General features: G+C 42.0%; 1 protein-coding gene and 1 pseudogene across 4 annotated transcripts in view; both read left to right on the top strand.

Moving 5' to 3' along the window:
• Positions 1–2,466, top strand: part of VAMP4 (vesicle associated membrane protein 4) — a 40,894-nt gene extending 38,428 nt beyond the window's left edge. For all 4 annotated transcript variants that reach the window (XR_013416386.1, XR_003730926.2, XR_013416385.1 and 1 more), the window contains one exon: positions 546–2,466. Coding sequence is in view for 1 of the 4 variants with exons in the window: in XM_077999917.1 (XP_077856043.1) it covers positions 546–566 (21 nt within the window). In the remaining 3 variants the exon portion in view is untranslated. The remainder of the gene's footprint in view (positions 1–545) is intronic.
• Positions 2,467–9,721: 7,255 nt separating this feature from the next.
• On the top strand, positions 9,722–11,416 carry LOC707072 (large ribosomal subunit protein uL4 pseudogene; annotated as a pseudogene).
• Positions 11,417–15,875: the final 4,459 nt, after the last annotated feature.

Raw genomic sequence — 15,875 nt, 5'->3', positions numbered from 1 at the left:
AACATTTGTATGTATGTTCTTTATTTGAATTGGAACTAGGCTTGTAAGTTTTAATTTTCCATTAGTTGATGTAGAAATCCAGTTCCTCCATAATATCTACAAGTGAAGATGAAGATTACTTCTCAAAAAGCATCCATATTTCCAGTGTTTCTTTTAATAAAGTATGCCACTTTTAAATAAATTACAAAAAGTAAAATTATAAATTTTTTAAAGTTTAAATAAGTAAAAGTAATATTTATTTGACAATATATATGTCACTGTCTTTGTAATTTAAACATATTGTTACCTGGGATATGGGTAACAGACATATCACTCATGGAACTTTGTAGTAGTGATGGCTTGGTTTGTAGTTTGTCATTTCATCTTTCTTGGTCTTGATTAATCCTGAAATCCTTTTAAAATGGCTGGCATGGTTATGACTTTATTGTGGTAACCTCAGAGATGTAAGCCCTCTTATGATCAAAAACAGAAGAAAAAATACATTGTTCAAACTGATGCCAGGCCTACCTTCATTACCTCCCTTAATTACTGTTTTTCTCATTCAGCTCAGATCATCCTGCACTTGAAAAATGAAGTTTTACCATCATCAAAACTATCATTATTTAACAACAAGTGAAGATCAACAGAAAAATTCAAGTAGCTTTGCAAATACTAGTTGATTCTCAGTGAAATCACGTCACTATTTTCATGCCTGAATCCATACCCTTGTGATTTATGTTTAATTACAGAAGCCTATTGCCTTGCAGCAATTTTGTTGTTATAATACTGATAATTAGTTACTCCTTCTTCTTATAACTCAGTAATACCTGTGGTCGTTTGGTTCCTCTATCCTGACAAAGTTCACTGGAAATTGCCCTCAGATTTTATAAACTGGGGGATTTCTTAATTAGATGAAAGTTCACTATTAAAGATGGAATATTATATAAGATGGAGGAAGGGTAATTAATACACATGAGATATAGAAATACTTTGTTAGCCCTCCTATAGATTGCCTATTTTAGTCTTTCTGTGCATTTCAGTACTCTGTATTAGAAAATTATAACTTCAGCACTTTTGATAGCAAAAACTGGCATCTTTCAATTCTGTATAGTATGTGGGTATCCTGTAAATGATAATACGTGTACAGACTGAGAAGGCAGGAATATAATATAAAGAAATTGAAATCTCTCATTGCCGGTATACTCTAAAACAGGCTTGATGCCTTGTCAGCATCATTGCCCACATTGACTCTGTAATCTGTATATACACTATGATTAGAAAATACGCAAGAAATGGTTTTTCCATGTCAAGAACAAATGCCAATAGAAGATGTCCCCTTAATTGTATTGTCAGAGTATTACTATGTCAAGGATGATTGTTCTGTTAACCTAATTTTGTGTTTTCACATGGAAATGTGATTGGACTCCATTTTTCTGTGAGTTGAGAGTAAGAGCATAAGTCACTTTGAAAGCATTTACAAGTTTGTTTTAGAATGTAGTGTAGGGCTTATATTTGTGCAGGAAATTGCCACAAAGCAGTGGAAAGACACTGGATTCTAAGGGCTGAAAGGTGCTCTACTTCTCGTTTTTTCCCATGTTGTAGACAAATGACATCATGCCTTAGATTGATGTAGAGTTTAGGTCCTCTTTAATACTCTGATGTTAGTCTTATTCTGACTTCTTTTTCTGGAAACCAAGTAGAATTAGGGATGGGAACACAAATGCATTTATTCTGGCTCCTGTTTTATTCCATGAAACTTCTTGGAACAAATCAGTAGGAATTGAAAAGAAAGCATGACCCACCCAGTTACAGGGGATAAGTGTAAGCTTGTGAAAGTAAGCACCACACCATGTTTCTGTCTCCCCAGCACCCAGCACAGTGCTGTGTACCTTGGCAGATGCTAGATAAATGTGTGTTGAATGAATGTGCCTATGAAGCCACAGAGATGCCACATGTTAGTATATCAGTGAGAGCTGACTCCATAGTGCTCCCTGGAGAAGCAACATGAGCCTTTCGCTTTTGCCTGGATATAGTGGTGCTCTTCTACTGTAATTGGGTGTGGAAAAACTCTGGCTTTATGGTATTCCATTAGGTTCTTTTCATTTAAAGTAGTCTTAAAGTATCAAATATTTTAAAGCCACAAAGTAGATTACATAATTAGCAGAGATTTTAGTCAGTAAAATGTTAGAAATCAAACTATAAGAAAACTCAAGCCATTTATTTTGTGTCTTGAGTATCTGTCATTATTTTAAATTCCACGCTCCCTTACTGAATCACTTTGGTAAGTGCCTTTGATGTTTGTTTTGAGATGTATAGTGGGAGATGAGTAAATGTAAATGTCATGTGCCCTGTTCCCTAGCTTCTCAATTCCTCATAACCATTTTTACCAGTGTTGGCAAAGTTTAGTCCTTTGTGTTAATATCAGAAATGTATTTGTAGCCCCTCCATAGTGAACAGTGAAATAAACTATTTCATAGAAAACAAAAATTAAGCACTTTGGCTTATTCAATATGTGTTACCTGTTGCCTTAACTTCAAAGCATAGCTTATTTAATAATAACATCTGGATAATCACCCCTGATTTAATCTATCCTATTTTCCCAATAAAGTGCAATGGAGGAAAAATAAGAAAAAGAAAAGGCATTCTTTCACCAAAACTTATGCCTGATACTGACGAAATCTAAGAGGAATTTCTCAGTGATTTTTAACTTAGTATAGCAATGTCTTTATCTCAGTCAATAGTGTGTAAGAGAGGAAGGCATGTAAGTGTCTGTAAACTTACATGCCCTAATCAGAAAACCTGGTCCTGTCCCTCAGCTGCCTGGTGCTTTAGGCAACCAGAGTAATGTTCATTCTCTCTAGCCTCCCTCCATCCACACACTAAACTGTGTCTTTTTGTTTTTGTTTTTGAGACAGGATCTTGTTCTGTCTCCCAGGTTGAAGTGCAGTGGCGCGATCACAACTCACTGCAGCCTTGAACTCCTGGGCTCAAGCCATCCTCCCACCTCAGTTCTCCCAAGTGGCTGGGACTACAGGCATGCACCACCATGCCCAGCTAAGTTTTTAATTTTTTTTATAGACAGGGTCTCACTGTGTTACCCAGGCTGGTCTCAAATTCCTAGACTACTGCCATCCTTCTGCCTCAGTGTCCCAAAATGCTACGATTACAGGTATGAGCCACCACATCAGGCCTTTATTGTCTTAATACTACAAAAAGGCATGGGAGGGGAGATGACATTGGAGGCACATTGTACCCTGAGATAGATAAAGTGCTGTAGTCAGAAATGGAGATGGGAAGCAGCCTGGTAAGTGCACTCTGAGAATGATGGTGTTTAATACAATCCACCATCAACAGATGAGAGAACCGGGCAGGAAGATCAGATACTACCTGAATCCAACAGAATCATACTTAGTGTGCCCATCACACACTAAAAATTGCTGAGGAGCTGTGACTATCGGCCTGCTTTTCAGTTGTCAGTATAAGAAGGGATTCTGACTAGTAAGCAGAGACTGAGCAGTCAGTGGTGGTGCACTTACCCTATTTTTTGAGTAACTGGGCAAGATCTCATCTGAGGATGTCTAAGAAGATGCACATGGACCTGTGAGTAACATTGTAAAAACACAGAAAAGGCCGGGCGCGGTGGCTCAAGCCTGTAATCCCAGCACTTTGGGAGGCCGAGGCGGGCGGATCACAAGGTCAGGAGATCGAGACCACAGTGAAACCCCGTCTCTACTAAAAATACAAAAAATTAGCCGGGCGCGGTGGCGGGCGCCTGTAGTCCCAGCTACTCAGGAGGCTGAGGCAGGAGAATGGCGGGAACCCGGGAGGCGGAGCTTGCAGTGAGCCGAGATCGCGCCACTGCACTCCAGCCTGGGCAACAGCGTGAGACTCCGTCTCAAAAAAAAAAAAAAAAAAAAAAAAAACACAGAAAAGAGAACATCCTCCCAATCATTCCCCAGCAACATACTCTGTCTTCTTTAAAAAGCTCCATCTCTTTTCTCCACTTCCCCCCAGCCCCCTGCCAAATTCCACTATAGATACATACATACACACATCTATACATCCATACATTTTTTTCTTTTTTCTTTTCTTTTTTTTTTAGAGGCAAGGTCTTGCTCCAGCATGTAAGCTGGAGTGCAGTGGCACAATCATAGCCCACTGCAGCCTTGAACTCCCAAGTGATCCTCCTGCCTCAGCCTCCCGAGTAGATGGGATTACAGGCATGAGCCAATGCAACCAGCCCTCATTGCTATACATTTTTGATAATTGTCCTCTTCCTGACATATACTTTCCTGTGGCAGAATTTAGAGAGGCAGAATAGTATATGACTAATATAGTAGAAATAACATGGGTGCTGAAATCATGGGCTCTGGGTTTTTGTTTGTTTGTTTTTAGAGACGGGTTCTCACTATGTTGCCCAGGCTAGTCTTGAACTCCTGGGCTCAAGTGGTCCTCCCACTTTGGCCTCCCAAAGTGCTGGGATTATAGGAGTAAAGTACCATGCCTGGCTACAGGGAATTTTTTGTCTTGTTTTTGAGACAGGGTCTCACTCTGTCACCCAAGCTGGAGTACAGTGGCACAATCATAGCTCATTGCAGCCTTGAACTCCTGGGCTCAAGCACTCCTCCTGTCTCCGTCTCACTTGTAGCTAGCATTACAGGTGCATGCCACCACACCTGGCTCCACTCCATGTCTTTACTCCTCTTTATAGTAATAGTCCTTGAAAGATTTCAGTATACTTGCTATTTCCAGTTTTTTTGTTTATTCTCCTAAACAGTTCAGTCAAGATTTTCCCTCCACACTCCACCACACTTACTCTTGGGAAGGTGACCAGTGACTTCTGCATTGCTAGATCCAGTGGTCCATTGTCAGCCCTGATCTCTGTGCAGCAGCATCATTTGATGCAGTTAATTACTCTCTTCTCCTTCATAAGTGCTTCCAGGGCTTTGTTTCTTCTTGCCCTCATGGTTGTTCCTCCTGTTCTCCTCAGCTCTTAATATCGGAGTGTCCAGGATTCAGCTCTTGGTCCAGTCTTTACACACATTCCCTTAGAAAGCTTACCTAATTGTGTCATTCGAAATCACATCTTTGTGCTGACAAATCTCAAGTTGTTGTCTCCCACTTGACTTCCCTTGAATTTGGAGTCATCCAGTACTCTTTTTGATGTCTTTATTATTTCAAGTTTAGCATGTCCCAAACGCATTCCAGTCTCCTTTCATAGACCTCCTCCACATGCATTCTGCCCCATCTCAGTTGATGGCAACTGAATCCTTCCAATTACTTAGACCAAAAACTGTGGAGTCATACTGACTTCATAATTTCTCTCTCAACTCACCTCTAATTCATCAGGAAATCCTCTGGTGCTACCTTTAAAATATCTTTAGAATCTGACCAGTTCGCACTGCCTACATCATGACCACCTGGTCCTTTCCTACCATCATCTCTCACCTGGAATACTGCAGTAGCTTTCTAACTGGTCTCAGGCTACTGTTCCCCCTCTCCCCAGAGTCTGTTCTCAACAGAATGGTGAAAATAATTCTTTCAAAATGTAATCAGATTATGCCATTGCTTTGCTCAAAACTTTTCAATGGCTTCCCATCTTCCTCGGAGTGAAAGCCAAAATTCTTTCAGTGGCCTACAGGGTCTCGTGATGCATCCCCAAGTCACCTTGCTGACCTCTGCCCTTGTCTTTGCCTTCTTTGCTGTGCTGTCGCCACACCAGCCTCTTTGCTGTTCCTCAGACAAACCAGCTCCAGGCCTTGGACTTGCTGTTTCTCCTGCCAGAAAAGCCCTTCTTCCTCAACCACTGCGTGAACAGTTCTCTTGAATGACTTTCTCAAAATCTCCCCGAGTACACCATCCAATCCCTTTACCCTCTGTTTTTCCAGAACATTCTAATATTCCAGAATTTTCTCTGATATATCCCAAACCACTCACTACAACAGCAAGTGTCATAGTGAGTGCTGAAATAATTATTGAATGTATTAATTATCCTGAAGATGCAAAGGAAGATGGTAGTTTTGAAAATGATGTACTACAAGAACTAAATTGATTTTGAGCACCTCAGCATCTGCAGCAGGATGAAACTGATGCTTTTGGAATTCCAAAAGTCATAAAGAGAGAAAAGGCAATAAAAAAAGTACAATTAAATGTGTTATGTAGACAATTAGGTCAGCCATAAGGGGAGGAGGTTAAAATAATTTGCCAGGAAACAAATTGCAACACAAACATTAAGCCCTTCACTGAAGCAGTGAGGAGTAGAATTGATTGAAGAAAATCAGTAATGCAGAAGAGAGGTTCAAGAAGCTGCCACAGAACACAGAGGAAAAAGATCAAAACTGTAAATGGACAGTGTGATGTTAGATCTAGGAGACCAAAAAAAGACAAGAATTTACATAGTGTTCCTGTGGAAGAAATCCAAAAAGAGTGGAACAGAGAAGTCATCAAAAAACATTATTCTTTGATGTATTCTTTGATGAAAACTTAAGCTTTTATAAAGTCCTTCGGGAGAAAACAAAATTGTCAAAAGACACAGTAAGCTACATTGTAGTAGAGTATATGAATCATAAGATTAAAGGGGTAAATTCTATAAGCATTGACACCTGAAAAATGTGTTACCTACAAGGAAGCAAAAATTAAGCTTACCTCTGTCTTTTCTGCCACTGAATTATAGAGTAGTAAAACAGCATCTGTAGATTTTTGAGAGGATATAGCTGTGACTCAAGAATTTTTATACCAAATCAGTTGTCACTTAAGAATGAAAACCATTGAGGATTCTGTGGACCATTGGAAAAATTTTTAAAAAGAACGCAAACCAGGCTGGGCTCAGTGGCTCACACCTGTAATTCCAACACTTTGGGAGGCTGAAGCAGGAGGATCACTTGAGCCCAGGAGTTTGAGACCAGCCTGGACAACACAGTGAGACCCTGTCTCTACAAAAATTTAAAAAATTAGCCAAGCATGGTGGCACATGCCTGGAGTCCCAGCGACTCAGGAGGCTGAGGTGGGAGAATCATTTGAGCTCTGGAATTCAAGGCTGCATTGAGCCATGATGGCACCATTGCATTCCAGCCTGGGTGACAGAGCAATACCCTGTCTTAAAAAAAATGAAAACCACAAACACAATACTCTTAAAATATGAGAGTTCAGAAAACATGACGTCCTTGTCTCTTTTCTTGATAAAAACATTACTGGAAAATTTACGTTATACAGGCAGCTAAGAGAGAAATCAAAATTGAGAGTTCGAAAACAGACAATTCTTCTACTTGAAACCCTTTGATGAAGTCTCATTGCACTTACAGTGAAAACTGAACTGCTTACCTTCCTTGATCTCATCAGTTACTACCAGGGTAGCATTCTGTTTTATGCCACAGGACACTCAAAATAACTCAAGGAGAATTTAATAAAGGTAAATTTATAAAGGTGGTAGGGCTTAAAGAAACTACAAAGGATAGTACAGCTTGAAGGGTTGAGGGAAGGCAGAGGTTACCGACACCTGGAAGGACAAAGTCACATGAAGAGGGCTACCTTGACTTTTGGCCAAGGGATGCAGCCAGCCTAAGGTGATCTTACGGGGAGGACACCAGGGGAATAAATAACCTGGCCTAGTTGTTTTATTCCCTGTGATCTGGTGCTAGGACTTCCCTATTATCTATCTATCTATCTATCTATCTATCTATCTATCTATCTATCTATAATTTTTTTTTTTTTGGAGATAAAGTTTTACTCTGTCGCCCCGACTGGAGTGCAGTGGTGCAATCTCAGCTCACTGCTAACTCCGCCTCCCAGGTTCAAGCAATTCACCTGCCTCCGCTTCCTGAGTAGCTGGGATTACAGGCACGCGCGACACACCAGGCTAATTTTTGTTTTTTTAGTAGAGATGGGGTTTCACCGTATCGACTGGCCAGGCCAGTCTCATACTCTGGACCTCAAGTGATCCCACCTCAGCCTCCCAAAGTGCTGGGGTTACAGGCATGAGCCACCACGCCTGGCCAGACTCCCCTATTTTTGAACCTGATTAAAAAAGAAACGGCAAGGAATCCTAGCGGTGTAAGCCACACTGGTCACCATCCTGAAAGGAGGGTAGAAAGTGCATCTGATGCCAGATTCCATTCCCCAGCTATTGTGGATGTTAACGTTGCTGCCAATGGCTCACAGTTTCCCCCTTCTCTGGAGAACTGCTGTCTGCCAATGGGAGCCACTTCACCTCTGAATTGAGTCTCATCCCTGGGGGTACCTTGGAGCCAATGGTAGACTGATATTGGGGTCCAAAAGCCTGAACCCCTTATCTGAAGGTGGGACAACTCGATGTTGTGATATATGCTTGAGATGCCACACACGCCCTTGAATCTGGCCAAGGCTAGACTTTATCTGAGACCATTTTTGCTCGGCCTTTTCCCTTCGTTGTCTTTCATCTCTTCGTCTCTTAGAGAGCTGAGCACTCCTTCGATAAATCACATGCGTCTGAATCCTTGTAGCCAACTGTTTCTAAAGGGCCCAACTGAAGAAGATTAGTACCCGTATTGGTCCCAGAAAACAGGTTCTAAGGATGGGATTCTGGAATTAGATCACCGACTGAAGAGAGAGCAATAAGGATCACATCACTGGTGGTAGGTGGAGTAAGTACTGTTATCAGTAGTCTCTGACATGCAGTAGCAGTGGCATTCATTGCTAAAATGTTCACCTCTGGTGAAGTGAGAGGGATACAAGTAGAGGGGAATGTGAAAGTCATGCCATCTCTAGCATTTGAGAGGAACAGGAGATACGGTCATTTTAAGGATTTTGAAATGGAGCAGCTCCTGCTAAACTCCATTCTTAGCTTGGAAAAAAGAAAATGACAGATGTGACAGATGCAGGGCAATCAATTGTGAATTTAAAGCAAAATATGAGAATCAGAGATTCTCTAATTCTCTAATTGAAAGTATTTAAAGAGACCTTTATTTCCTGAAGCTGAAGAGCAGAGAGAGTTGAAGACCAGGCCCAGAATTCATTTTAAGGTGGCAGAATTTCAAAGAACAGTGAATTTTCAGCCTCAGCAAGTTTCCTATGCCAAAGTCAGGATCTTGTTAGGGAAAGAACAGGGCCTAGACACTTGGGATGGGATATCTGGGTAGATGCCCCTGAGGGTCTTTTTTTTTTTTTTTTTTTTGAGACAGGATTTCACTCTGTTGCCCAGGCTGGAATGCAGTGGCACGATCACAGCTCACTGCAGCCTCAACATCCTGGGCTTAAGCAATCCTCCTGCCTCACCCTCCTGAGTAGTTAGGTCTACAGGCACATGCCACCATGCCTGGCTAATTGTTTTGTTTTTTATTGGGATGAGGTCTCGCTATGTTACTTAGGCTGATCTCAAACTCCTGGGCTCAAACAGTCCTCCTGCCTCGGCTTCCCAAAGTGCTGAGATTACAGACGTGAGTCACTGCACTCAGCCCACTTGAGGATCTTGAATGCTCAGATTCCACAGAACTCCCTGGGCCTGCAGAAGTGGCCCAGTCCCCCTTGTTGAAAGATAAACCCCATTTCCCCCTTCACTCTTGCTTGTTTGAAAGCTATTCAGTAGCCTCTAAACAAGGCAAGTAACTTCCAGGAGGATGCTGGCCCATCTCAGGATCTGCCCCCTCCTACCTGCCTGGCCACCAGACCCATAACTCCTCTGAAATCAAGGCTCAAGAGAGAGGTTTAATGATTTGCCCAGCACTTACACAGGTGATGTGTGACAGAGCAAGGCTGTAATCCAAAGTGGAACTAGTGATGAGATTCTTTACAGCAAGCTGCATTCACTAAGGCAGTTTTCCTTTCTAAAATCTCTCAGACTTTCACTGAGTCAATAGAGATGGGAAACCGGTGATGATCACTATCTCCCTATAAACAAGTATCATACACTCAGATTATTAAGTTACTACCCAGTCCATTTTTTTTTTCATTGACATTTCCCATATGCAAGGCTGGCTACATAATTTCCAGGACCCAGTGCAAAATTAAAATGTGGGGCACATTTTTAAAAGCACAGAAAACTTTTCCTGTGGCAGCAGCGGTGCTGAGAGGAGCATGGCTCTCTCCTCTCCGCCATGGTGTGTGCTCGCCCACTGATATCGCTGTACTCTGAAAAGGGGGAGTCATCTGACAAAAATGTCACTTTGCCTGCTGTATTCAAGGCTCCTATTCGACCAGATATTGTGAACTTTGTTCACACCAACTTGCACAAACACAACAGGCAGCTGTATGCTGTCGGTGAATTAGCAGGTCATCAGACCAGTGCTGAGTCTTTGGGTACTGACAGAGCTGTGGCTCAAATTCCCAGAGTTCGAGGTGGTGGGACTCACCTTTCTGGCCAGGGTGCTTCTGGAAACGTGTTATGGAGGCCGAATGTTTGCACCAACCAAAACCTGATGCCGTTAGCATCATAGAGTGAACCCAACCCAAAAACGATATGCCATCTGTTCTACCCTGGCTGCCTCAGCCTTACTAGCACTGGTCATATCTAAAGGTCATCGTATTGAGGAAGTTCCTGAACTTCCTTTGGTAGTCGAAGATAAAGTTGGAGGATACAAGAAGATCAAGGAGGCTGTTTTGCTTCTTAAGAAACTTAAAGCCTGGAATGATATCAAAAAGGACTATGCCTCTCAGCAAATGAGAGTTGGCAAGGGCAAAATGAGAAACCGTCACCGTATCCAGCACAGAGGCCCCTGCATCATCCATCATGAGGATAATGGTATCATCAAGGCCTTCAGAAACATCCCTGGAATTACTCTGCTTAACGTAAGCAAACTGAACATTTTGAAACTTGCTCCTGGTGGGCCTGTGGGACGTTTCTGCATTTGGACCGAAAGTGCTTTCCGGAAGTTAGATGAATTGTATGGCATTTGCCGTAAAGCTGCTTCCCCCAAGAGTAACTACAATCTTCCCATCCACAAGATGATCAATACAGATCGTAGCAAAATCTTAAAAAGCCCAGAGATCCAGAGAGCCCTTCGAGCACCACGCAAGGAGATTCATTGCAGAGTCCTAAAGAAGAACCCACTGAAAAATGTGAGAATCATGTTGAAGCTAAACCCATACGCAAAGACCATGCGTCGGAACACCATTCTTCGCCAGGCCAGGAATCACAAGCTCGGGGTGGATAAGGCAGCAGCGGCAGCTGCCGCACTAGAAGCCAAATTGGATGAGAAGTAGGTTGCAGGCAAGAAGCCTGTGGTAGGTAAGAAAGGAAAGAAGCTTGCTGTTGATGTTAAAAAGCAGAAGAAACCTCTGGTGGGAAAAAAGGCAGCAGCTACCAAAAAACCAGCCCCTGAAAAGAAGCCAGCAGAAAAGAAGCCTACTACAGAGGAAGAGAAGTCTGCTGCATAAACTCTTAAATTTGACTATTCCATAAAGATCAAATCATTTTGGACAGCTTCTTTTGAATAAAGACCTGATCAAAGAGGCAGTGAGAAAAAAAGAGCACAGAGAAAATGATGTTAAAGTACCAATATATGGCTTTTTCCTTTAAAAATATTTTTATTAATTACAAAGCATAAGAGGGTCAACATCAGTAATTATTGCGGAAATCAAAATCAAAATCACAATGAAATACTACCTCAGGTCAGGCACGGTGGCTCATGCCTGTAATCCCAGCACTTTGGGAGGCGGAGGTGGGTGGATCACTTGAGGTCAGGAGATGGAGACCAGCCTGGCCAACATGGTGAAACCCCATCTGTACTAAAAATACAAAATTAGCCAGATGTAGGGGTGCATGCCTGTAGTCCCAGCTACTCATGAGGCTGAGGCAGCAGAATCTTTTGAACCTGGGAGGCGGAGGCTGCAGTGAGCCGAGATCACGCCACTGCACTCCAGCCTGGGTGACAAAGTAGGACTGTCTCAAAAAACAAAAAAAGAAATACCACCTCACACTTACTAGAATGGATACTATTAAAAAAATAAATAAATAAGTATTGGTGAGGATGTGGGAAAATTGGAACCCTTGTACACTGTTGTTGGGAAGGTAAATTGTTATAGACTTTAGGGAAAACATTGTGCCAGTTCCTCAAAAAACTAAAAATAGAAGTACCATATGATCCTGCAATTCCACTTCTGGGTATATACCCAAAATAATTGAAAGCAGGGGTTCAAACAGATACTGGTATACTCATGTTCATGACAGCACCATTCACAATAATCAAGGAGTAGAAGCAACCAAGTGTGCACTGACAGATGAATGGATAACAAAATGTGGAATGTACATACAATGGAATATTATGCAGCTTTAAATAAAGGAAGGGAATTCTGACACTTCTAAAAGACGGATGAATTTTGAGGACATTATATAAAGTAGAATAAGCCAGTCAGTCCCAAAAGGACAAATATTTTACGATTCCACTTCTATGAGGTATCTAGAGTAATCAAATTCAGTAGTCAAAGTAGAATGGTGGTTGGCAGGGGCTGGAGAGAGGAGAGAATGAGGAGTTAATATTTACTAGGTACAGATGGACAGGTGCAGTGGCTCATGACCTGTAATCCCAGCACTTTTGGAGGCCGAGGCAGGCAGATCACGAGGTCAGGAGATCGAGACCATCCTGGCAAACATGGTGAAACCCCATCTCTACTAAGAATACAAAAAAATTAGCCAGACATGGTGGAAGGCTCCTGTAGTCCCAGCTACTCAGGAGGCTGAGGCAGGAGAATGGCATGAACCCAGGGGGCAGAGCTTGCAGTGAGCGGAGATCGCGTCACTGCACTCCAACCTGGACGACAGAGCGAGACTCCATCTCTCTCTCTATATATATATATATATATGTGCGCGCACGCACACACACACACACACACACACATGTATATGTATATAATAGGTACAGAATTTCAGTTTTGCTAGTTTAAAAAATTCTAGAATTGGATCGTGGTGATCATTGCACAACAATGTGAATGTGCTTAATGTCACCAAACTGTACACTTAAAAATGGTTAAGATAGTAAATTTTATGTTATATGTATTTTACCACATTTAAAAATAATGTTTTTTAAGTGTAATAGAAGTATTCTAAATTTTAAAGTTTAAATTTAATTATTAGAATGAATTTTACCATTCATCTTATTTTATGCAATGCCAGTTTTAAATAGAAATTACAAGAGCTTTTATCTTATATGCGGAATCACTAAAATTTCACAGTTTGCATTTTACAGCTCATAAATATAAATTGTTTCATTCTTATTAGAACAAGGATGATAATACTACATAAAACTGGTGGTTTTTTTTTTAATTTCTTGATATGTTCACATTCTACCAACACTCTCTACCTTTGGATCACTGATGATTAAGAAAGAACTTATTCCTGGCTGGGTGCAGTGTCTCCCACCTGTAATCCCAGCACTTTGAGAGGTCAAGGCAGGTAGATCACCTGAGGTCAGGAGTTTGAGACCAGCCTGGCCAATATGGCAAAACCCCATCTCTACTAAAAATACAAAAGTTAGCTGGTCCTGGTGGTGCACGCCTGTACTCTCAGCTACTCGTGAGGCTGAGGCAGGAGAATTGCTTGAACCTGGGAGGCAGAGGTTGCAGTGAGCCAAGATCATGCCACTGTACTCCAGCCTGGTCAACAGAGAGACACTCTGTCTAAAAAAAAAAAAAAAGAAATAACTTATTCCTTATAATATGGCAACTAGGGATGGACCTATTTCCCCTTTCCTTCTATGTCAACATTTTTAACATAAGTGATTGGGTCATACAGGAAATAATGCAAGTAAAAGTGTATATGATAGAGGCCGGACTCAGTGGCTCATGCCTATAACCCCAGAACTTTGGGAGGCCGAGGTAGGTGGATCACCTGAGGCCAGGAGTTCAAGACCAGCCTGGCCAACATGGCAAAACCTCATTTCTACTAAAAAATACAAAAATTAGCTGGATTTGGTGGCACATGCCTGTAATCGCTTAAACTCGAGAGGCAGAGGTTGCAGTGATCCGAGATCATGCCACTGCACTCAAGCCTGGGTGACAGAGCAAGACTCCGTCTTAAAAAAATAAAAAACTGTATATGATAGGGTTGCTAGGTCATTCTTATTTCTCTGAATACCATTACCTTCTTTCTGCATTGGAAACAAGTTCTGGTTCTAATGGAAAGGATGGCCTCTTGGTGCTATCAGCACTTCTGCTATTGTAGATGTGTTGGTCTGGGCACATGTTGATACATGTGGAGCATATGCCAGTATGAGCATCTGCTGATATGAGGTGTGTAGACATGAGCACAGAATTCTGGTGGACCCACATACATAGGAGTTGGGCAAGACTCAAAGCAAGCACAAGCAAGTAGACACACTTCTTGTGTGTCATGGGAGTGGGGTAGCAATCATGAATGTTATGTGCAAATGAATTGCAAGGCATGAGGGAAACAAACATGCCCGTATCTCCTCTGCTCACATGCGTGCTCCATTGTCCCACTGGACTTCACTCACAGCACACAAGTTCAAAGATAAAATATTAAAAATTTCAAGATGACAGAGCTTTTAACCACCAAGTGCAGTGCCCTTCTGAGAGTGGCCTGCTGGGACTGCGCTTGTCGTATGCCCATGAAGTCAGCCCTGCTTCTGGCTACTCTCTTGGAGCATTTTCACATTCTCGACATTGTCTTAAAAGGTGGGCCCCATACTGAGTGTCAGTTTAGCAAGGTTGGGTAGAGTGGGAGAAGGATCTCATAAAACTTGGTGGTTTTACTTCTGCTAATACCAGTATCATGTTAATTTCTTTTTCTTTTTAATCCAGAACTTTCTCTGGCCCATCAAGTCCTTGCTGCATACATTTCTCATTTCTCAACCTTATATTTTTCTTCTGAATTAATTAATAGTCTTTGGTAAGACCATGCTTGATTCCACTTTGTATCCTAGCCCAAACCTAACACAGGGCATGTGCTTTACACTTGTTGCATTGATGGATTATCTTATTCAGTGCTCAGAAGCAAATATTCTGTGGTGGCAGTTCTACTGTCATTCAGTCATGTATTCAATTATCTATTCAGTTACAAATATTTCTGGTGCATCTACACCATGCCAGGCCCTCTCTCCTTCCCTTTCAGGCCTCTTCCTCATTCCTCTCACCTTTCTCTTTAGATCAAAGTTGAGGAATGGTGATGACATCAACATCAAGGTGCAGAGAGATTACTGCTATATTTTCTTTTTTTTTGAGATGGAGTCTCACTCTGTCGCCCAGGCTGGAGTGCAGTGGCTGGATCTCAGCTCACTGCAAGCTCCGCCTCCCGGGTTTACGCCATTCTCCTGCCTCAGCCTCCCGAGTAGCTGGGACTACAGGCGCCCGCCACCTCGCCCGGCTAGTTTTTTGTATTTTTTAGTAGAGATGGGGTTTCACCATGTTAGCCAGGATGGTCTCGATCTCCTAACGTCGTGATCTGCCCGTCTCGGCCTCCCAAAGTGCTGGGATTACAGGTTTGAGCCACCGCGCCTGGCCAGATTACTGCTATATTTTCATCCCACTTCTCTTAAATTTCTTCCCATTTTTACTAGCCATATACTCCCTTTTAATTGGCAAATTTGTCCTCTTAATAGTCTACCCTCCTTAGTGTGACCTGCAAGCTCAATGAAATATGTTTTTTATAGAACTTAGTTATTAGCTAAAAGCATTCGAAGCACTAGCCCAAAGCAGGGTGATACTCCAAATACTTTAAAATTGGTACTGTACAATGAGGAATTGGGAGGACTGGGCCCAGGGCTCAGGGTAGGAGCACTCAGGGGCTCAGGAAAGCAACTGTTTACCAAAGAAAAAGAAGTAGTTAAATAAGTTAAGACTAGTACAGCTGACCAGGCATGGTGGCTCACTCCTATTATCCCAGAATTCTGAGAAGCTGAGGCAGTAGGATCACTTGAAGTCAGGAGTTCAAGACCAGCCTGGGTAACATAGTGAGACCTGTCTGTACAAAA

This window comes from Macaca mulatta, chromosome 1 (assembly GCF_049350105.2).
Source record: "Macaca mulatta isolate MMU2019108-1 chromosome 1, T2T-MMU8v2.0, whole genome shotgun sequence".
In the NCBI taxonomy this organism is placed as follows: Eukaryota; Metazoa; Chordata; class Mammalia; order Primates; family Cercopithecidae; genus Macaca; species Macaca mulatta.
Note: the sequence above shows the minus strand (reverse complement) of the source record. Positions and strands in the feature narration are given on the sequence as shown.